Here is a 23995-nt window from a genome sequence, read left to right on the forward strand (position 1 = left end):
GTCTTAAAAGGGAGTCCTCTTATTGTTAAACTGTGTCCCCTTGTTCTAGTCCCCCCACAAGGAGAAACGCCCTCCCGGTATCCGCCCTGCCAAGTCCCCTCAGGACTTGGTAGGTTACAGTAAAAAGAGAGGCCAGTGTATTCTATTGCAGTTGGACTTCTGTGTGATTGTTAACAGAAAATGCTGGGACTGTGCAGCAGTTGAAAAGCAAACATGTGGGTTTGTGTCTCAGCCGTAGACCCCTCTTCACTGCGAGTTGTGAAGAAAACTCCGCACCCAGACCAGTCCATCTCTTCTCTTTCCAGCTGCTGACAGAGCTGCTACACACACCCATTTCTTGACACTGTCTCAGTTCCCAACAATTTGCAGTTTTCCTTTTTTTTACCTTAGAGATGTGAATGAAACTTAGAACTTGCAGCATAGGAAGAGGATGTTCGGTCCATCATGCCTCTACTAGCTCTTTGAAAAAGCTATCCAATTAATCCCACTGCTCTGATCTTTCCTCATGGGCCTATCAATGTTTCCTTTACAAATACATATCCCTTTGGAAAGTTAGTTTTGAATCTGCTTCCACGACACAATGGGCAGAGTGCATTCTAGGTCATAGCAAAATTTTTAAAAATCTTATCCTCTATGGGTTCTTTTGACAATTACCTTAAATTTATGTCCTCTGATTACAGACTCTTCTAGTAGAGGAAACAGTTTTTCCATATCCACTGTATCAAATCCTCCAATATTTTTGAATACTTCTATCAATTCTTGCCTTGACCTTCTCTGCTTTCGGGAGAACAACCCCAGCTTCTGTCGTCTCACCCACATAACTGTAGACCATTCTTGAATTATGTAGTTTTCTTCTCTTTCCTTTCCGCAACACTGGGCGCTATCTCCCCTCCAGTACCTCACTAAACGGCTATTATTTCATGACTGAGCCCAGACAGGTGAATGTTGAGACAAATTATTCACCGGGGCTAGGTGTGGAGGGGGGTTGAGGAGGGCAGCAGAAGCCTCCTCGAAGGCTGAGCCCAGTCTCATCCTTGAACTTCCACACACATGCAGTTCCCAGTAATTGTCACTGGGTGGCGATCAGGTGCCCAGAAATTGGAGTGCCCCTTTTGAGGTGTCAGCTGTGGCTCAGTTCATAGCACCTTCGCCTTTGAATCAGAGGGTTGTGGGTTCATGTCCCACTCCTGGAAACCAAGAACTGTGATTGTACTCGAAAGAGTTGCAATCTGTGACTGTTGATAACTCGAAAGAGTTTCATGTACTTGGGCTGAGATCACTAACTAGACTCAGACTGTGGATAGCATCTGGGAGCTACCTCGACACTATGACAGGGCACCACACTCGGCACTTCATGTCAGCCTTTTTGGGAAGAGCGTTCCAAATTCCCACTACCTTTTGTTAAGAAGCTCTCTTTAAAAACGACTTCTTTGTCACACCTATCCCAATATCTTATGTGTTCCCATGTTAGATTTTGTTAGATAATCCCAAATGCCTTGGCGCGCTTTACTATGCAAGAACTGCAAGTTCTTATTGTCCATGTTTTTTGAAATAGTGCTTCCTGATTTCACTCGAGAATGACCTGGCTGCCTCCTTGTTTCTGCCGATATTTTCCAGGGAGACTGTTCTGGTGACAGCAGCAGCTGGTGCAGCAGGACTTGCAGCTGTGGACGTTGCATCGCGTGTTCTGAACGCCAAGGTCTGACGCTCAGTTTTGTTTTTAATGTGTCTACCTATGAATCACCTGCTTCACATTTGCCATTTTCTTGTGTGGCATTATTATCACAGAAAAGGATATTAAGAGTAGAATGCTTTATACACAGATATAAACGCACACACACTCTCGCATACACGTATTGTTCCAATCCCAGGAGTAAAAATTTCTAAATGTTATGTGACATTGGGACTAGGTAGCATGGCAGGATGGTACTTTTTAACGTAGCTCAGACTGATGCGAACATTGGAAAATGATGGCCAAGGAAAGAGCGGATGTTCCAGCAGCCCTGCCCAACAATCTAAATGCCTGGAGAATTCTTAAGATACTTCTTAATGGGGGTCAGACTGCCCATTGTTCCTGCTGACTGTATTGGTCATAAGACAAATGACCTTTGATAGTCTGAAGCCACTACCTATTTGACACGAGTCTCCAGGAGAAAAGCGTCCATAAGTTCAGCATTAATTAGACATTAATTTAGGACTGCTACCCGGTATAAAATTGATGGTGGTGAGATTGTACCTTTGGACAGTGGCTGATCATATGGTGACCTCCTGCATCACTGAATTTCTGATTTAAGGTGCAATATATCAGGCAAAGAGGACAGGCACTTCTCTCCACAAGATGATATGGCAAGCTCCCACAAACAGCATTGTGTTACTGACCAGATAATCTGATTTTAGTTACGTTGATTGACAGGCACTCCTGCACGAGATGGGAGGGAGACAGCTTGCTGTTGAACAACACCTCCTGGAGGTTGGTGTCACAGCAAGGTTGGGAAAGATGTTAGTAATGTCCCTGTCATCCATTAGTGACGCATGTGGGGCAAAGTGTTGAAAAACACCTTGGAAAAGAGCTCCCCTCACAATAAAACAGTTCAACAGTTTGATCGAGGATTTACTTTTGTGTTTCATTTCGGTGCAGTTGGTAGCGCTCTTCCCTCTGAAGTCAGAAGGCTGGGCCCAGATTCGACCTCAGCATTAGCCCATTCAATCTAGGGTGAATGAGCAGTACTGAGGGGAGTTCTGCATTGCTGGAGGCATTGTGCTTTGACTGAAATATGCCCGTTCTGGTCGGTTGGGTGGATGCTATAAATCCTATGGCATCATTTGAAAAACAGCAGAGAAGAAATCCTGAACACCATTCTTCCATCAGCAATCACCACTGTTTATTCTTCTCCCTAGTTATTGGTGGGAACTTGCTGTGTACAAAATGTCGGCCACATTTGCCTGTTTCAAAGAAATCAATTGTGTGTGAAGCCCATTTGAGATGTTTCTGAGAGATGTGATAAAGTGCTGTGTAATTTTACATAGAAATTTACAGCACAGATACAGGGTGTGTTTAGGTTGCTCGTAGCTTCCTCCCACTTTATTTCATCTCACTCTATCTGCATATCCTTCTGTTTCTTCCTTATGTACTTATCTAGTTTTCCCTTAAACACGTTTATACCATTTGCCTCTGTAGTATAAGGGTCTGGCACATTTAAAGTTAACATGGGACTGAGTACAGTACTGCCCACACAGTGATGTAAGAGAACACACGAGGTGCATCTAGGGGTCAGTCTAGTGTTGGACAGAGCCGTGTGCACAAGCAAGCATGGAGACAACTGCTAGCTTGAACCCTTTACTGTAAAAATGTTCTTGTAGTTAATAAATACATACATACAGCTAACCTACTTAAGACTACAAAGACTTCATTAAGACCTACCGAATGATATCCAACACCCGACAACAGCCTCAACCACTCCAGCAAGATCCAAATTCTCAGCACTTGCTGATTAACTGGTCAGTTACAGCAAGGTCAGTTGCAGAATGAAGGTCATGCTTCCTGACCCAACAGAATGTGTGCCAGTCAAATAAGACCATTGTTTATGTATTATTTATACAGGCATGCAGGATACAGGAAGGCACTCAGAAAAATTGCAATCACCAGGGAAGGGGTACTGAGCAATTTGTTGGAGCTGCGGGTTGACAAGTCCCTGGGTCCAGATGGACTTCACCCTAGAGCCTTAGAAGAAGTGGCTAGTGAGATAGTTGATGAATTGGTTTTAATTTTTCAAAATTTCCTACATTCGGAGAAGGTTCCATTTGATTGGAATGTAATTCCTTTATTCAAAAAGGGAGGGAGATTGAAAGCAGAATACTACAGGCCAGTTAACATAACATCTGTCATAGGGAAAATGTTAGAAGCTATTTTTAAAGACATTATAGCTGGGCACTTGGAAAAATTCAAGGTAATCAGACAGAGTCAACATGGTTTTATGAAAGGGAAATCATGTTTAACCAATTTAGATTGGCATGGATAGAAAATTAGCTAGCTAACAGGAAACAGAGTAGGCATAAATGGGTCTTTTTCTGGTTGGCACGACGTAATGAGTGGTGTGTCACAGGGATCAGCGCTGGGGCCTCAACATTTTACAATTTATATAATTGACTTGGATGAAGGGATCAAGATATGGTAGCTAAATTTGATGACACAAAGATAGGTAAGAGAGTAAGTTGTGAATAGGACATGAGGAGGCTACAAGTGGATATAGATAGATTAAGTGAGTGGGCAAAGATCTGGAAAATGGTGTATAATGTGGGAAAATATGAACTTGTCCATTTTGGCAGGAAAAATAAAGCATATGATCTAAATGGTGAGAGATTGCAGAGCTCTGAGATGCAGAGGGATCTGGGTGCCCTAGTACTTAAATCGCAAAAGGCTAGTATGCAGATACAGCAAGTAATTAGGAAAGCTAATAGAATGTTATCATTTATAGCGAGAGGAATTAAATACAAGAGTAGGGAGGTTATGCTTCAGATGTACAGGGCATTAATGAGACCACATTTGGAGTACTGTGTACAGAATTGGTTTCCTTGTTTAAGGAAGGATGTAAATGCATTTTAAGCAGTTCAGAGAAGGTTTACTGGACTAATAGAATGGGAGGGTTTTCTTATGAGGAAAGGTTGGAGTTTAGAAGAGTAAAAGGTCACTTGACTGAATCATATAAGATCCTCAGAGGTCTTGACAGAGTGGATGTGGAGAGAATGTTTCCTCTTATGTGGGAGAATCTAGAATTAGTGGTCACTGTTTAAAAATAAGGGGTCACTCATTTAAGACAGGGATGAGGAGAAAAGAGTAGTGACTCTTTGGAACTCTCTTCCTCAAAAAGCGGTAGAAGCAGAGTCTGAATGTTTTTAAGGCAGAGGTAGATAGATTAATGATAAGCAAGGGGGTGAAAGGTTATCAGGGATAGGTGGGAATGTGGAGTTGAGGTTATAATCAGATCAGCCATGACCTTATTGAATAGCGGAGCAGGCTTGAGGGGCCGAGTGGCCTACTCCTGCTCATAATTCGTCTGTTCGTATTCATTTTTAGTCTGACATTTCCATTTCATACATCAGCCTTTCTTGTGGTTTTGAGAAGGGTTTGAATATTTAAAAAACAGTTGCTGATTCACATTTCTGTACATCCTGAATCAGACATGACATTTACATTTCCTTCTCCAAAATAGGGTGGTGGGTGCACATTTCAGCTTTGTTCTAATTCTTCTTTATAAATCAGATTGATTTTTCACAATTTTAACACCATTATCAAAAGCGAGTACTGTGTACCAAATTTAGCAATTTGTTTCTGAGCAAGTCCCAGCTCGAACCACGTGCTCATCGAGTACTGGTTCTGCTTTTGCCCTGTAGGTCATTGCTGCTGCAGGGACTGATGAGAAGTGCGAACTGGCTGTGCGGAAGGGCGCTGTTGCAAGCATCAATTATACTACAAAGAGTGTGAAGGAGGAGGTGAAAAAACTGACAGCAAACAGAGGGGTGAACGTGGTGTTTGATGCCGTTGGAGGAGATGTTTTCAAAGAAGCTTTCAGCAGGTACTTTTATCACTCTCATGTGCCACTGGCGAAATCCATTGATGTGTAGCAGGTTGTAACGGTGAGCCACAGGCTCCAACCCCCAAAGGAAGCAATCTTGCACATGCCAGACGCCAGGCTATTCCTCATCAAGGGTGGGAGTAAGTCATAGGGGAACTGAACACTCAGGGAACTGCACTGGGTCACTGTGCATGCCCCAACCTTGACAAGTCAGCTAAATGATAGAGGGGTACAGACTATAACCTGGGATCAGGTCATGTCTTTTTTTAATTCATTCATGGGATGTAGGTGTCGCTGGTTATTGCCCATCCCTAATCTCTCACTGTTGTCTTGGATTTCATGCAGATTGAGGAATTACTGGCAAGATAAGTATATGGTGGTGGTGGAGGGGGAGTGGAGTGGGGTGCGGGATTTGCGTCCTTGTAGAGCAGTACGTGAAGGAAATGCTGATAGAATGAGATGAAGATCGGTAGGACGAGGCTCGTGTGGAGCTCTGGTATAGGCCCGATTGGCTCTATTTCTGTTGTAAATCTTGTGAAATTAACAAATGGTCCATTCTCACCTTCTAACATTCTGAAAGGGAAATCATGTTTAATCAATTTATTTGAGTTCTTTGAAGGAGCAACATGCGCTGTGGATAAAGGGGAGCCTGTCGATGTACTATACTTGGATTTCCAGAGGACCTTTGATAAAGTGCCACATCAAAGGTTGTTGCAGAAAATAAAAGCACATGGTGCAGGGGGTAACATATTAGCCTGGATAGAGGATTGGTTGGCAGGCAGAAAACAGAGAGTATGCATAAATGGGCCTTTGTCTGATTGGCAAGATGTGACTAATGGAGTCCCGCATGGGTCTGTGCTGGGGCCTTGACTTTTTACAATTTACATCAATGACTTAGATGGGGGGAGTGAAGGCATGGTAACTAAATTTGCAGATGACACAAAGATAGGTAGGAAAGTATGTTGTGAAGAAGACACAAGGAGTTTGCAGATGGATATAGATAAGTTGAGTGAATGGGCAAAAATCTGGCAGATGGAGTATAATCTGGGAAAATGTGAAGTTGTTCACTTTGGTAGGAAGAATAAAAAAGCAGAGTATTACTTAAACAGAGAACGACTTCAGAATTCCAAAGTGCAGAGGGATCTAGGTGTTCTCATGAATTACGCACAGAAAGTTAGTATGCAGGTACAGCAAGGAATCAAGAAGTCCAATGGAATGCTATCCTTAATTACGAGAGGACTTGAACATAAAAATAGGGATGTCGTGCTTCGGTTATACAGGGCATTGGTGAGACCACATCTTGAATACTGTGTGCAGTTTTGGTCTCCTTATTTAAGGGATGATGTAAATGTGTTGGAGATGGTTCAGAGGAGGTTTACTAGATTAATACCTGGAATGAGCGAGTTGTCTTATGAGGATAGGTTAGACAGGCTGGGCTTGTTTCCACTGGAGCTTAGAAGAGTGAGGGGCGACTTGATTGAAGTATACAAGATCCTGAATGGTCTTGACAAGGTGGACATGGAAAAGATGTTAAAAACAAAAAACTACTGCGGATGCTGGAAATCCAAAACAAAAACAGAATTACCTGGAAAAACTCAGCAGGTCTGGCAGCATCGGCGGAGAAGAAAAGAGTTGACGTTTCGAGTCCTCATGACCCTTCAACAGAACTGAGTATAGTTAGGAGAGGGGTGAAATATAAGCTGGTTTAAGGTGGGGGGTTGGGGGGAGAGAAGTTGGAGGGGGGGGTGGTTGTAGGGACAAGCAAGCAGTGATAGGAGCAGATAATCAAAAGATGTCACAGACAAAAGGAACAAAGAGGTGTTGAAGGTGGTGATATTATCTAAGAAAATGTGCTAATTAAGAATGGACGGCAGGACACTCAAGGTACAGCTCTAGTGGGGGTGGGGTGGAAAGACTAACAAGGTATTATAGTTGTAGATTTAAAAATAATGGAAATAGGTGGGAACAGAAAAATCTATATAAATTATTGAAAAAAACAAAAGGGAGGAGGAAGAAACGGAGTGGGGATGGGGGGAGGGAGTTTAAGATCTAAAGTTGTTGAATTCAACATTCAGCCCGGAAGGTTGTAAAGTGCCTAGTCGGAAGATGAGGTGCTGTTCCTCCAGTTTGCGATGGGCTTCACCGGAACAATGCAGCAAGCCAAGAACAGACATGTGGGCAAGAGAGCAGGGTGGAGTATTAAAATGGCAAGCGACAGGGAGGTTTGGGTCTTTCTTGCGGACAGACCGCAGGTGTTCTGCAAAGCGGTCGCCCAGTTTGTGTTTGGTCTCTCCAATGTAGAGCAGACTGCATTGGGAGCAACGAATGCAGTAGACTAAGTTAGGGGAAATGCAAGTGAAATGCTGCTTCACTTGAAAGGAGTGTTTGGGCCCTTGGACGGTGAGGAGAGAGGAAGTGAAGGAGCAGGTGTTGCATCTTCTGCGTGGGCATGGGGAGGTGCCATAGGTGGGGGTTGAGGAGTAGGGGGTGATGGAGGAGTGGACCAGGGTGTCCCGGAGGGAACGATCCCTACGGAATGCCGCCAGGAGGGGTGAAGGGAAGATGTGTTTGGTGGTGGCATCATGCTGGAGTTGGCGGAAATGGCGGAGGATGATCCTTTGAATGCGGAGGCTGGTGGGGTGATAAGTGAGAACAAGGGGGACCCTATCATGTTTCTGGGAGGGAGGAGAAGGCGTGAGGGCGGATGCGCGGGAGATGGGCCGGACACGGTTGAGGGCCCTGTCAACGACCGTGGGTGGAAAACCTCAGTTAAGGAAGAAGGAGGACATGTCAGAGGAAGGTAGCATCATCAGAACAGATGCGACGGAGGCGAAACAACTGAGAGAATGGGGTGGAGTCCTTACAGGAAGCGGGGTGTGAGGAGCTGTAGTCGAGGTAGCTGTGGGAGTCGGTAGGCTTGTAATGGATATTGGTGGACAGTCTATCATCAGAAATTGAGACAGAGAGGTCAAGGAACAGAAAGGAAGTGTCAGAGATGGACTATGTGAAAATGATGGAGGGGTGGAGATTGGAAGCAAAACTAATAAATTTTTCCAGGTCCAGACGAGAGCATGAAGCCGCACCGAAGTAATTATCGATGTACTGGAGAAAGAGTTGTGGGAGGGGGCTGGAGTAGAACTGGAACAAGGATGTTTCCTCTTGTGGTTGAGTCCAGCACTAGGGGGCACTGTTTTAAATTTAGGGGTCGTCCTTATAGGACAGAGATGAAGAGAAATTTTTTCTCTGAGGGTGATGCGACTTTGGAATTCTCTGCCTCAGGTGGCAGTAGAGGTTGGGGTCACTGAATATTTTTAAGGCAGAGGTAGATAGATTCTTGTTAGACAAAGGAATCTAAGGTTATTTTGGGGGGGGTGGTGGTGGTAGGTGGGAATGTAGAACTCGAATTACAAACAAATTAGCCAGGATCTTATTGAATGGTGGAGCAGGCTCGAGGGGCTGAATGGCCTACTTCTACTCCTATTTCATATGTTTGTATGTAACATCCAATATTCTAACATCCCCCCACCTTGATTAGCAAAAAACTTGAAAATTACGCACCCCACTCGAAGACAGGGCACTACCACGAGCAAAGACTTTCAACATGATGGGGCAACAACTAGTTGAAACCCACCTCTTTGACCAAGCTTTTGGTCATCTGCCTTAATACCTCAGTATGTGGCTCAGTGTCATAATTTATTTACAATATGCCTGTGAAGCATTTTGGAACGTCTTATTGCATTAAAGATGCTACATAAACATGAGTTGTTATTGTGGGAATTGGATGTGATGCAATTTGATCCTTAACCTGTAAAATATGTTTAAATACTTGTTAATTATGAACTCATCCCTCTCAAAGTCTAGGCTGACTTTCCAGTGCAGTACTGAGGGAGTGCTTATAAGTCATCATATGGCACTGTTCTGAGGAAGAGCAGGGAAGTTCTCCTCAATGTCCTGGACAATATTTATCCCTCAACCAACATCACTGAAACAGGCTATCAGATTGCTGTGTGTATGAACACAAATTGGTTCTACATTTCCTATGGTGTGACAGTGACTACACTTCAAAAGTACTTTATTTTCAGCAGCATGCTTTGGGACATCTTGAGCTCTTGAGGGACACAATATAAATACAGGTATTTCTTTTCTTTCATTATCTTGCTTTGCTAAACTTGTGTTTGACTCATGGTCTGTGTCGTGCTTGTTTCAGCTTGGCCTGGGAAGGCAGGATTGTGGTGGTTGGGTTTGCTGGTGGAAATATACCGACTGTACCAGCCAACTTACTGCTCCTGAAGAATGTGGCGGCAATGGGTGTTTACTGGGGAAAATATCAACATCAAAATTTTCCAGTCTTCTCCAGATCCATCATGTCTGCAATCCAATACTGTCAGGAGGGGAGAACCAAGCCTCACGTTGGAGCAACCTATAAACTACAGCAGGTAAGCCCCATTGGTTCAGCTGCTTCACATCAGGGCCTTGTATTCTGTAAATAACCTTTCTAAAGGCTAGAAAATGTGAAACACAAACAGAAAGATACTGGGTGCACAACAGGTCCATCGCTGTGTAAAGAGAAAAGACAGATGAATGTTTTGGATATTGTCCTCCATCAGGACTGAAAGATCAGCAAGTCCCTTAGGAGCCCAGAAAATAAAGGGAGGAGTGAGGGGTAAAGAAAGAAAATACAGAAACTCAGCCACAGAGAAGTTAATGGGCTCAATGACATGCAGATTCCTTAAAAAAGATCTTGTTGAGGCACTGGAAAGGCATAAAGAAATGAATAAAGAAATGTGCAATGTGTAAGATGGATGAAAGGTTCAAGTAAAGGAAAAGGCAACAAAGTGAGATTACTTGGAGGAAAAGGAAAATACCCTGACCAATGTCACAGAGAACTCTCTGGAAAGTGAGGAGAGGGGGGGGAATGATATAGATTTATGGGTAGACGATGTCGTAGTGGTACTGTCACTGGACTAGTAATCCAGAGGCCTAGGCTAATGCCCTGGGGAAATGAGTTAGAATACTACCATGGCAGCTGGTGGAATTTGAATTCAATTAATTACTAAATTCAATTTTTTAATAAAATAAATCGGAATACGAAGCTAATCTCAGTAGTGGTGACCATGAAACTATCATTGATCGGTCTAAAAACCCATCTGGTTCAGGGAAGGAAATTTGCCATCTATACCCAGTCTGGCCTATATGTGACTCCAGACCCACAGCAGTGTGGTTGATTTTGAACTGCCCTCCGAAGCAAGCTACTCTGTTCAAGGGCAATTGGGGATGGGCAATAAAGGCTGACCTTGCCAGCAATGCCCGCATCCCATGAAAGAAATAGCACAAATTATCTGGTGAATATGAAGGCTGATGCAATGGCAGGTGAGGGATAAGGGGACCCTGTCGTCACTGTGAGGGTGGGAGGGCTGACTGCAGAAGCAGCATAATCGGGGAAAATGTAATGCGGGATCCTGCCGATTGCCGTTGAGGGGGAACCTTGGCCGAGGAGAAAGGAGATTTTAGAAGACGTGTGGCAGAAACATCAAAATGGAGAAACTGGGAGAAGGAACTGGAGTTTTCATGCTCTCCCATTACTTTATCTTTCAGTTGCAACTGCAGCAGATGCTCTACCTGTCCATTTAGAGTTCTACTTTTAAAGAGTTCTATTTGCAATCCTCAAGTCTCACTAGATACTGGGCAAGGACAGGTACATTCCATATTATAAGAGTGTCGGGTAAGATTACGACAGGAAGTATCTACCAGAAGAAGACAGAAAAGCAATACGTGGTCTTTTAATGTCTTTCATTGTCCCACTGAGGTGATCCTTTATAATAGCTGTTGGTTTTCTATTAAGCAGTTTTAAAATTATTCAACCCTGTGTTTCTTTCAACCCTTCTATGGAGCAGGCTATTTTTATCTTTCAGTCTGACAAAGGGGGAATAGCCAAAAGTTAATTTTTTCTCTTTACAGATGCTGATCCACTTGCATTTCCAACACTTTCTGGGTTTGTCTCACATTTTATATCAAGTCTTAAGGGTGGATTCCTGCGCTGGCTCAGTGTGTGGTGTGTTGTTGGACAATACTGATCAGGGAGGCTTTGGTTCAGTTCCTGATCCGTGCTTAGTTAGCTGATAAGGTGAAGAAGTACGGTTCTGTCCTCCGACAGGATTTCCGACTGTCCACAATCACCACACCCTCAATGTCTATCTCTCCCCCCCCTCCCCCCCCAACCCACCTTAAACCAATTTATATTTCTCCCTTCTTCTAACTATGCTTCGGTTCTGACGAAGGGCCATGAAGGCTCGAAACGTTAACTGATTTCTTCTCCACCGATGCTGCCAGACCTGCTGAGTTTTTCCAGGTAATTCTGTTTTTGTTTTGGATTTCCAGCATCCGCAGTGGCTTTTAGCTTTTTGTTTTTATCTAAGGTGAGGTGATGATGGGTAATCCTATATTTGGCCTTGTGTCCCAGATTAAGGAAACATCAGCCCTGCTTGACGTGTGTGTGTGGATGTCAGATGGAGACATGACTGGGCTCAGTTCTGGTGCAATACCCTTAAAACACTGCAGACTCACACAGGAAAAGTGGTCAGTTGATGGAGATACTAGAGAGGCTGTACCCTAGCTGCCATGACTGGAGAAAAAAAAGAAGAAAGAAATGGGCACTAACTCTTTCTGGGATCAAATCATTTAAATATAATCCTTTTATAAATAAACCAGCAAGAGGAAAGCAGGTTTGTTCCTGTGATTTAAAACACGTCAACTTCAGATCACTGTTTGGCCTTCAGAGGGATACTGAGTAAAAACCACGGGCATCCCAAAAGGGAATGAGGGAGAACCAGCATCTAAATGGACAAACATTAAGTTAATTTAAAGAGAACCTGAATGCAAAGCGACATCTGGAGGAAAGTAGATTCTTGGAAACCCTTTGTCAAAATGCCTTTGATTAGGCGTATCTATTTATGTTAATTGCTGAGATGGTTTTATTATTCAGGTGTTTACTAATGATGTAGCATGTGGCACAAGCGAGGAAGATTTGAGGTTAAAAAATAACTATTGGTGACAATTGCCAATATTAGTATTTTCACTGAGAACTACAAAAAATTATGTAACTTCACTGCTCTGTAGATATATAGAACAATGAAGATTATTTATCACTATCATATATTTATAAAGATTCAGTATTCTGTGTACTGGTTATATTTTTAAAATCGTTTTTGGGATGTGAGCATTGTTGGCAAGACCAGAATTTATTGTCCATCCTTAATTGGCCTTGAGAAGGTTGTGGTGAGCTACCTTCTTGAACTGCTGAAGTCCACCTGGTGTGGGTACACCCCTGTGCTGTTAGGGAGGGAGTTTTAGGATTTTGACCTGTGACGATGAAGGAATGGTGGTAGTGTTTCAAGCCAGGATGGTGTTTGATTTGGAGAGGAACTTGCAGGTGGTGGGGTTCCCATGCGTCTGCTGCCGTTTCCTTTTTGGTGGTAGAGATCACAGGCTTAGAAGGTGCTGTCAACAGAGTCTTGGTGAGTTGCTGCTATGCATCTTGCATGGTGCACACCACTGCCACTGTGCATCAGTGGTGAAGGATGGGGTGCTGATCAAGCTGTGGGCTTCTTGAGTGTTGCTGGGCTGTGCTGATCCAGGCAAGTAGAGAGTATTCCATCACACTCCTGACTTGTGTCTTGTAGATTGTGGACAGGCTATGGGGAGTCAGGAGGTGAGTTACTTGCTGCAGAATTCCCAGCCTCTGACCTGCTCTTGGAGCCACAGTATTTATATGGCTGGTACAGTTAAGCTCCTGATCAATGGTAACCCCCATGATGTTAAATGATGGGGGCTTCGGTGATGATTATGCCGTTCAATGTCAAGGGGAGATGGTTAGATTCTCTCTTGTTGGAGATTCTTCCTCCTCTCTGTCTTAAATGGACTCCCAGGGCCACCACTTCTGACTTATACTGCTGTGCAGCCACCTCTGATGGGACTTTCCTGCCATTGGGACAAGACTGGGATGATGATGGAGATTTGAGACATTGGCGTAAGGAACGATTCACTGAATGTGGCAATGTCAGCTGTTAAAATCTTGGCTGCTTTGCATTTCTGATGTCAGATTGCACTTTCCTAGGTAAGAAAGGGGAACATAGACAGCTGAAAATAAAACAAGGAGAATTCAGAGAGGATGGCCTGCATCAAATGGGAAATGAACCATTAGGTAGCAGTTTGGGGCTGCAAGCAGCAGTGAATCCAAGATGTGCAGAAAGGGATAAGAGACAACCCCAGCCACAACCCACTCTTTTGCAGTTCATCCGTTTGAGGATACTTCAATTATTATGTTACCTTGTTCTTTTTACTGTGGATGATGGAGGATTAATTCAGTTCCAGTTTGGCAATGATTGTAGCTCCCTTTTCATTGTATCCTTGCTTCAAATGTTCCAATTTCCACAGTCCCTTTTAAAAGTACTTGATTCCATTTGCACCATTGCTAATGTAAATAGTGTGAACACATCCAGTCTCCCAGCTTTTATCAATTCTTCTGTTGCCACTATGTGAGTGGTTGCATAGAAATGTACAAGAGCAGCCCCGGCTGACTTGGTCATTGGTTTTTTTTCCACTATCCTGTAAAACGTTTCGAATGTTTATCTTGTGAAATCTAACATGCACAGTTTAATTTCCCTGAACATGGGCACTCTGACATTTTTTTCCATAATGATTGTTTCTGCTGAGATATTGTCAAGATGCAGGGTTTGGCACACCAATATGCAGTGCATTACGGACAGGAGGGAGTTGAATTTAGAGCAGCCCTGATTTCTCCACTCACTACCCGTCAATAAACAGAAAGGTGTTTTTGATTTTTGATTTCCCCCTTTATAAATGGTGGGGTATTTTCTCCAACCCGTCAGTTTTGGAGTGATCCAATCCTCTACTAAAAACCCCACAGCAGACTTAAGATAGGGTAAAATCAGAGGGTCAGTTTATTTCCCATTGTGTTTTGAGCAGGTAACTGTAGAAACATTAGCACAATGTTGGAGATGAGGAGCCTCGATAGCTCTGCCTTTGACAAGCGCTGGCTGGCGCAGACGCCTCATCTACTCGCCCTTTGTATTGGCTTGGCTGGAATGTTTATACAATGCAAGGAGCATCACATTCCAGTAGTTTGATGAGTTAGCCTTTGTCCATTTTAAAACTGTTCAGAAACTTCTAGAACTACCATCAAATGGTCAGCTGCAGCCATTTTATCAGTCCAGCCATTTGTCCATTTTTAAAAACAAGTAATAAGTTTATAAAATAGCCAGGATGATATAGATAGATATATTTTCCTTCCTGTCTTTTGATCGTGACACACCTCCACTGTTGGAGGAAAAAAATGAATTCTGTTTCTTTTTATATATGTGTGTGCTCTTAAGGACAAATAGGAAGTAAAGAAGTATACATGGATACTCTCATTCACACTGGTACATCAGACATACAGTTAGCAGGGGAAATGGCAGTTCCCTGCTGCACTTGCAATTCTTTTTGGACAGGGCTTCAGCAATGACATTGTCCGGTCTTGGGATTTGGGAAGGTTTAGGTGACTTGGGAGGATTCAAAATTCATCTGCACGGGTAAGTCTATTCAGTGCTAGAGTTCTGATGTCTCTCAGTCAGGGGTCAGGCGTTCCAATCTCCGGATTAAGTATCTCATGGAAAGGCTCTGGGTGTTTTACAGGGTGGTTAGCACTCAGTGGGTGAGTGATGGCCACGTTGCTCTGGCGATCCGCAGGGGAATGCTGGACATCTCACTCTGTGGGTGCCGGCCTTGGGAATCATAGGACTGAGTTGCTCTTATCCAGCTTAGCTCCTTTGGTAACTTGCTTAACTTTGGTAACCTGGAGGTTCAGCTGTTCAGACCCAGAGACAGTGGTTAGGCTGAGGGTCAGGAGAGTTGGGTATTTTAAAGGGACTTGGGCTTCTTTAGGGGATTCTGGTTCGGACACTAGCACAACTGGAGAGTGGCAGCTTCTGTTGCTAGGTGCTTTGGGTTGGCACGGCAACAGGTGGGCAGTTGGCGACTGAACTTGGGCCAGCACTTCTGGGCCGGGATGATAGGAAGATGGCGTTCTGGCAGGGGCCCTCCCATATCCATACTGGAGAGGGCTACAGTGCTGTAGCCTGTTTGGGGTTTATGGATCATTTTAAGTAGGGTAGTTAACTCTGTCCGGTCACCTTATGATTCTGCATTATTGTGGGTGAGAATGAGATCCCTGTGCTGGGTGGTAGGCATTGTGTCTTTTCGGACACTACTGCCCTCTGGTGGATGGTTAGTGCTTGCTGTACCTCCCAGTGGCTTTTCAACTAAGTGAGGCATCACCCTCACTCTTTCTGAGCCAATTTGGGAACATTTTGGTCCACGTTTAAATTCACCATAAAGCTACTGGCCAAACCAGTGGGCGCAGTCCTAACGTTCCATGTTCCTTGGAATTCTTCTGCTCTCAAGTGGAGGTGCAACTCCAGCTACACTCCTTCGTGGCTTTTTGACTGGGGAAGGCATTGCGCCATCTGCCCATTGGTTTGGGAACTCCCTTTGTCCCTATTTAAGGTCAGAAAGAAGGTTTCTACTGGCCATACTTAAGGTAAGTCCTTACCCTTTTCCTTTCTGGCTTTCCTTCATGCTCTTTGGCTACATGGGGCACCTGCCTCACTATCTCTCTCTGCTTTGGACTTCTCTAGTCCCTATTTAATTCTGGGATACTTGGGGAGTCTATTTCAGATTTTAGGGGCCTTCTCTGGACCTCTTTTAATTTTACTGGCCTAGCTTTGGACTTGCTACCTTCGAGCAGCCCTCGCTCGAGGTCAATGGGTGCTATTCCACCCTTTTGGGCCTCGGGACCTTCTCCAGCTTTCTGCCCTTTTACAGTTTTCTGCTGCTTGGCATTGGCTTCATTTCTTTCAGGGCCTGAAACAAGGTCATACTGTAGGTGGACCTTATGGAGGGATGTAAACACAGATCCTCCTCCCACTCCACTGACCAATGCTTTGGCCTTCAGGGAGCACTCAGGCAGTAGGTTTAAGTCTCCCCCCAACATTAAGGACTGAGTGACCCCTGTGTCCCGGAGCAGTACCATGGACTTGCTCACATTTAGGGATGGGTAGGGGGACACTTCCTGAAGGACAAAACTCCGGAAACACTCTAGAAGTTTGCCTGACTCAGACACAGGTAGTGGCATGCCTTCCGGAGGGTCATTTTCTGCAGCGAGAGGCTCTGCCTGCTCCGCTTCACTACCCATTGGGGCATTCTTCGGGGGACTAGTCATGTGAAGCCCTATTAGGCCAACTGGCTTGCCTTAGAATCTCCAGCACTCGGGTCTGGAATGGCCTATTTTGTTGCAATGAGAACACAGCGGCCTCCGAGAGGTCTCCTTTTGGGCTGTCTGGGAGCTTCTTGCACCCTCTTTTGTGTTTTCTTCTCTGGGTGGGGGGGTCTTTCCTAGCTAGGTCGTCCTGCTCATCTTTCCAGTGCTCAGGGGTGTGGTTTGGAAAGGGTCTGCCTGGGTTTACAGAGCTATGGGTGAGATCATAGGTGTCTGCTGCACTCCTGGCTGTGAGGATTCCCTGCTCCTCTCGGTGTAGGTTGGAAGATAGGCAATTTTTGATTTCTTCCAACAGTACTAGCTCGTGCAACCCCTCATAGGTGCATGGAATTTTTAGGGATGTTGTCCATCTCAATGTAGGTTTGGGTTGGCTTCTTACGAGCATTCCGGAATTGCTGGCGGTATGCCTCTGGAACTAACTCGTAGGCACTTAGGATGGCGCCCTTAGTCTGCTCATAAATTAGGGACAATTCAGAAGGCAGCAGGGCGTAGACCTCTTGGGCTCTACCTAGCAGCTGCCCTTGAATTAAAAATGTTCTGATCTCGGAGGGCCATTTTAGCTGTCCTGCTATTTTCTCAAAGGTGATAAAAAAAAATGACTCCGCATCAATCTCTTCAAATTTGGGAAGGAATCTCACATACTTGAGGGCCTCAGAGAGTGGTTCTGCGTTTGGAGGATAGGGGCTGTTAGCAGGTAGAAAGAGATGTACCCGTGCAGTGGTTAGCTGTCTGCTCACTTTCTCCCTTTGAGTTACTAGCTCCATTTCCGATTTTTGGAGCTGGAATTCTCTTTCCTTTTCTTGTTCCCTTGCTCTCTCTTTCTCTTTCCGGAGCTTCCTTCTCTTAAAATTCTAGCTGTAATTTAAGCTTTTTAGCTCGAAATTGGCTAGGGGATTCGGAGTCATGATTGAGCTCTTCATCTAACTGCTGTACTGGGAACGTGAGATCCAAACGTTCTACCAACACCTGGATGAGTTCACTTCGTTTGATTTTGCTGGGCAATTTTAACCGTACCTCCCTAGCTACAGCTTTCAATTGTTCTGTGCTAAGGGCTGCCAAAGACTCACCATTCCTTTGCTGAACAAACATCTGGGCATCAAATGTTGCCAATTTGTAAGCACTAGAGAAAAAGAATTTGCTGTGGTAAATTACTTGTATTTTGAAGGTTGTTCCAGCCACCGAGTTTTTACTCTTAGCTTCCAACTGGCTCTTTAAAATCAGATTTGGCTTGTCTCTTAACTTGGATTCTGGTCAAATTCAAACTGGGGTTCATCCCGGACTTAAGCTTCAAATTTCTGTTATGGACAGGAGTGGGTATAATATAGAACAGCCCTGATTTCTCCACTCACTACCTGTCCGTAAACAGAAAGGTGTTTTTGATTTCCCCCCCTTTATAAGTGGTGGGGTATTTTCCTCAACCCTTCAGTTTTATAATGATCCCATCCTCAATTAGTAACACCACAGCAAACACGAGATAGGGTAAAATCAGAGGGTTAGTTTATTTCACACACACTCAAAACGCGTGAAGGGGGTTCTCAACATCCACCCCTTTTTGCATTCATACAATAAAAGAGGGATAAGGGAAAGAAAGGGTTTCAAGGCAAAGAGCACAGATAAAACATAAAAATTATGGTTTCACATGAGACCAGAGTCCAGAATCAAAAAGTCCAATGGTGTATTCCTTCAGAAGTTAGCAGGGTGATCTGTTTTTCCAGAAGTGATGACTTCCACGAAGGAAGAAGGCACGTAGAGATGAATTAGTTTTGTAGACAAAGATATAGAAGTTCAAATGTTTCAGCAGAACACAGTGTACATGAGGGCCAGGCAATTTAAACCTGGGCAGAGCTCTTTCTGTTGCTACTTAAAAAAAAAACTCATTCATGGGATATGGGTGTCACTGGCTAGGCCAGCATTTATTGCCCATCTCTAATTGCTCTTGAGAAGGTGGTGGTGAGCTGCCTTCTTGAACCGCTGCCGTCCATGTGGTGTAGGTACACCCACAGTGCTGATTACGTGGTCAATGGCAGACAGAGGCAGACTGCTATCCTGGAATCCTCCTTCAGAAGTTAAACATTGACTGAAGATAGAACCCAAAAGCTGTATAATCAAAGCAATTCAAATAGCTCAAGTCTGAGTCATGTGATAGGGTGGTTTCGGGTCAAACTAATCAGCTAACGAGCCCACCCCCCGCCTTGTTAAAACAATTGTTTTTGAGCAGATAACTGTAGAACCATTAGTAGAACATTGGAGATGAGGAGTCCCAATAGCTCTGCCTTTGTGCAGCGCTGGCTGATGCAGACACTTTGTCTACCAGCCCTTTGTGGTGGCTTGGCTGGAATGTTTATACAATGCAAGGAGTGTTAGACTCCAGTAGTTTGATGAGTTAGGCCTTTGTCCATTTTTAAACTGCTCAGAAACTTCCAGAACTACCATCATGTGGTCAGCTGTGGCCATTTTATCAGTTCAGCCACTTGTCCATTCTAAAAATTTATGAAGTAACCAGGATGATATAGATATATATATTTTCTATCTTGGTCTTCTGATCACATCAAGCGTTAGTGATGATGTGCACCTACAGTATATTGCTAAGATTAAACAGAAGAGGGAGTCCCTGAGCCAGGGTGGAAGGTGAAGGTGCCTCAAGGTAAGGAGCTTTACCACGCAGACGGTAAGAACATCAGTCATTCTGGGCTGCTCTTGTTGAGCCTTCAGGATATGACTAACATTATACAAAGCCTTGGGAGCAAATTAATTTCCTGCTTTCTTGAAAAGAGTATCATATGGAGGTTGTTGTGGGCCCTGAAGGAACGGGCAGGGGTGGGGAAAGCAGGGGGCAATTCAAATGGAGCTAAAAATTGTTTTCAACTGAATGTTGGATGATGTTTGATGCTGTACTGGTAAATGACCGTTCTGGGAAGTCCCCATTCATTTCTTGCCGTTCTCTCTTCTCTTATGTATAGCGTATCTGTTACGTTTTATTGCCTAAATGAAGTAATAAACTTTTACTTTTCTTCAAACAGTGTAATTTTCGGGCCAGCTTTGTGAGGAGGCAGTGTTCAGACTCCCGAGAGAGAAGCACCATTTTTGCCATGAGCTCGGGTCAAGGCAGGTGTGGGGTTGCCGTCATCCGAGTGAGTGGTCCCGCCAGCAGCGACACGCTGATCTGCCTGACTGGCCGGAGAGCTCTACCCCCGGCCCGGGCTGCTGTCCTCCGGTCACTGCTGGACCCCAGGTCTGGGGAGCGCCTGGACTTGGGCCTGGTGCTGTGGTTCCCAGGCCCCCGCAGTTTCACCGGGGAGGACTGCTGCGAGTTCCATGTCCACGGGGGGTTGGCGGTGGTCAGCGGAGTTCTCCAAGCCCTGGGATGCTTGCCTGGGCTACGCCCAGCCCAAGCTGGGGAGTTCACCAAACGTGCTTTTCAGAATGGGAAGCTGGACCTGACAGAGGTGGAGGGGCTGGGGGACCTCATTCATGCTGAGACAGAAGCACAGAGAAGGCAAGCCCTGCGGCAAATGGCTGGTGACCTGGGACACCTGTATGGCGGCTGGAGTGAGAGGCTAACCCGCTGCATGGCCCATGCGGAAGCTTACATTGACTTCAGTGAGGATGACAACATTGACGAGGGGGTGCTGGATAAAGTTGACAGTGATGTGCACGCGTTGCAGAGTGAAATAGACGGCCACCTGCATGACAGGCGCCAAGGCGAAAGGCTGAGGGACGGAGTCCACGTGGCAATTGTAGGCGCACCCAATGCTGGCAAAAGCAGCCTCATGAATTCAATCTGTCAGAAGCCCGCCGCCATAGTCTCGCCAATAGCAGGGACAACACGGGACGTTGTGGAGACGGCCCTGAACATTGGAGGCTACCCCGTTCTTCTGAGCGACACAGCGGGGCTCCGGGAGACCTCCGACATGGTGGAGCAAGAGGGCGTGAGGCGTGCTCGGGAAAGGCTTCAACAGGCGGACATTGTGGTGCTGGTGGTGGATGCCGTGGAACTGCCGCCACACCTGACCGGGATGGTCCACTTCCTCCAAGATTATCTGAGTGAAGTGATGAGGCAGGCATCTGACGAGCATCGAGTTGAAAGCAGCCCGGCCGCGGGGGACTGGATTGTGGTTTGTAATAAGACAGATCTCGTCCCGCTGGAGGAGCTGAATAAGCTGCATCTGGCTCTGAGAGATTGCGGGCTGCCTTCGGTGTGCCTGCTGTCATGCAAAACTAGCTGGGGTTTCGATGACTTCTTACGTCTCCTTGGTGAACAAGTTGAAAAAATGTGCGGGAATCCATTGGCTGACAGTCCTAGTTTAACACAGGCACGTCACCGGCTGCACCTCCAGAACTGCAGCAATGCCCTAACGCAGTATCACCAGCAACGAGAGCTGGATCTTGTCCTCGCCACAGAGCAGCTGAGAATGGCATTGAGACAACTGGGAAAGATCACTGGGAAAGTTGGAGCCGAAGAAATCCTGGATGTTATATTCAGGGATTTCTGCATTGGGAAATAAAACTTCCTAGAGAAAGAGTTTTTAAAACTCTTCCAATGTCACGGAGACTTAAAATGGGGAGCATTTCAACTTTTTGGGACAGACTGAGATGAGGCTGGATTAGGGCAGGCACACAGTCCTTGCAGCACATAACGATTCACGTAAAATGTTATGGTATCAGCTCATCAAGCCAAGTGACATTGAACTAAAACCAGTATGGAATCTATCACTCCAGGAACTATTAATTTATTCAATACCTCAAGTGACTTTACCAGATTGCAGATATTTTTATTGGAGCTCACGAACAGGACAGCATAATCAGTGGGCATCTATTCTCAATCTTTTTTTAAAACTATTTATTTGTTATGCAAAGCAATGTGTAACAAGATTACATAAAAAGCTGCTGATTGTCATACCATTAAATGTGATTAAATGCAATCAGAGAACTTAATAATGCACGTAGAGTATAATCTAAAATTAGCAAAGTGGTAAATTGGCTTTCTCTGTCTCTCAGAAAATACGAGTAAATACGAAAATACCGTTTCTGACAGACAGCAGGAAGATCTCAGATTTGATCCGTTCTGTGCTGAGTTAAATGATATCAAAGAGAATAATGTTGGCAGTACTGCAGTTGTCCGCCTGCTTTTAACTGGAAGGAGAAAAAAACAATTCTACAGGATTTTCGCTATTGATTGTTATTCAACGTACCTGCATTGGAATCTTCCTGTGAAGGCTGGTCAGATAGTATGCTGCATTTGCTTTTGAGGGGCACAAATGAATAATTTGACCAAGAATCAGAGGATGAGTGTCTTCTGTGGAACTGTATCCCAGTAAATGCCTCTGGGAGACAAGATGGTTGAGCAGAGGAAAAAGAAATATAGGAGATGTACAGAGTATTACAAGCAAAAAAAAAATCTCAAAACAGAATGAAACCAAGTTGCCAATACTGTCCTAAGAAAGAAAAAATAAATAACTAGCTGGGGTTTCAAACAAGAATTAATTGCTGACCCATTTTGCAGTATATTCCGGGAGGATTAGGACACAGCCAAACATATTGTCAACCACAGAAATCTCTATCTGCAACTTCTGACCATGTTGAAAAGATCAGTTAATCTTGTGGCAAAAGCACAGAGGAAGTTTCACTGGGAAGCCCAGATGCCTGGATGAGGGAATTAATTTGAGCCATAATGCTAGCAATTTCTTCAAAAGAACACAACCCTGTGATTCTTAGTCAGTGACATGTCCAGAAAATATAAGGGTGTTCACCAGCTCCCTTATATTATCTTCAGCAAGACTGACAAAAAATGGCTTTATAACAGTAGGACAAGTAGATTCTAGTAATTTAAAAAAAATTAGCAGACCTATTCCTTATATAGCAAGAGGTTATGTGGTTCTATAACAACATGAACATTATACGCATCGTGCAGTGCATTATAAAGTATTGAGAATAATATTTGTCACGAAGTTGTTTCCTGGTGGATTTAAAAAGGATGTCGCTCAAGTTTTGTTTAACCTGGGATTGTTATACAATGAACAGGTCACTTTCTGCAGTGCAGCCAGGAATGTGTATAATTGCATTGAGTTTGTATTGAACTTTGCTGATCAGAGTTTTCACTTGATTCATTTTTGCGCTAAGATTGTTATTTGACAGTTTTACCAGTTCAGCGCTCTCCATTGCACTACTGATGCCCAATCACATGTTGGGTCACAATCTCCCTGGCCAGATTACAAAGATACTACTGCATATAAGTAGCACAGAGAAGTTCGTGATGATTGCAATTGGAAGATCGGTATTGACCCTGATGGACCTCTATCAATGAATGCAGAAATAAAGGGTCCTAAAACATGTTAGAAAAGCGATGCACATTGGAAGCATAGCTTGCTCCTGTGGGCAGCGTGAATGCCAAAATGAATATATGAGCACTCAAAAATGCAAAGTTGCAAAAAAAAATTATGACCTGGTAATTCATCAAGGAAGAAATATGTAGATGACTCAGAGGTAGAAGCTGGTTCATTGTTTTATGGTAACTGTCATAATGAGCAAAATGAGATATTTGTACTTAGTGGTACTTTATTGGCTTTGTAATTTTATAGGTAAATGAAGCTTTTCTACACGTGTTGCAACGCAAATCCACTGGGAAGGTCATCATAAAGATGAAATGTACTGAACCGAAGGGAGAAATTGGAGACAAGTTGGACTAGGAAATAATATGCTGCTCTGACTTTGAAAGAACAGAACTAATATTGTACATCCTGGTAACCTAGTAGAAATCCAAATAAAACACTTCCTTGTTATAATTTTATATTTGCAGCTTTTTTAAGGTGGTTCATAGACACAATGATTGTCATCAGACCTGTACAGCAATATATGTTGGTGTTGCTCCAGTGTGATGTTGAATGAAATATGATATATTTTTGGAAATTGAGGTTAAGGCTGTATCATTCAGGACCTTGGCTGGAAGAATGGAGAGAGATATGATGTTTGCATCCATCATAGCAGTCTGGCAAGAGTGGCAGTCAGAAAGCCCTTAGTACAGGTAACCTGAAAGCCCCATTTATGATGGTCTAAATAACCGGAAAGGCTAGTTGGGTCACAATGTAGT

At 44.2% G+C, this 23995-nt stretch overlaps 1 protein-coding gene across 1 annotated transcript in view; it reads left to right on the forward strand.

Moving 5' to 3' along the window:
- Window positions 1-21902, forward strand: part of gtpbp3 (GTP binding protein 3, mitochondrial) — a 40131-nt gene extending 18229 nt beyond the window's left edge. The window contains exons 7-10 of the mRNA XM_078561510.1: window positions 1618-1699; window positions 5392-5573; window positions 9781-10009; window positions 19929-21902. Coding sequence (XP_078417636.1) covers window positions 1618-1699; window positions 5392-5573; window positions 9781-10009; window positions 19929-21413 — 1978 coding nt within the window. The 3' untranslated portion in view covers window positions 21414-21902. The remainder of the gene's footprint in view (window positions 1-1617; window positions 1700-5391; window positions 5574-9780; window positions 10010-19928) is intronic.
- Window positions 21903-23995: the final 2093 nt, after the last annotated feature.

This window comes from Cetorhinus maximus, chromosome 17, assembly GCF_964194155.1.
Source record: "Cetorhinus maximus chromosome 17, sCetMax3.hap1.1, whole genome shotgun sequence".
Lineage (NCBI taxonomy): Eukaryota > Metazoa > Chordata > Chondrichthyes > Lamniformes > Cetorhinidae > Cetorhinus > Cetorhinus maximus.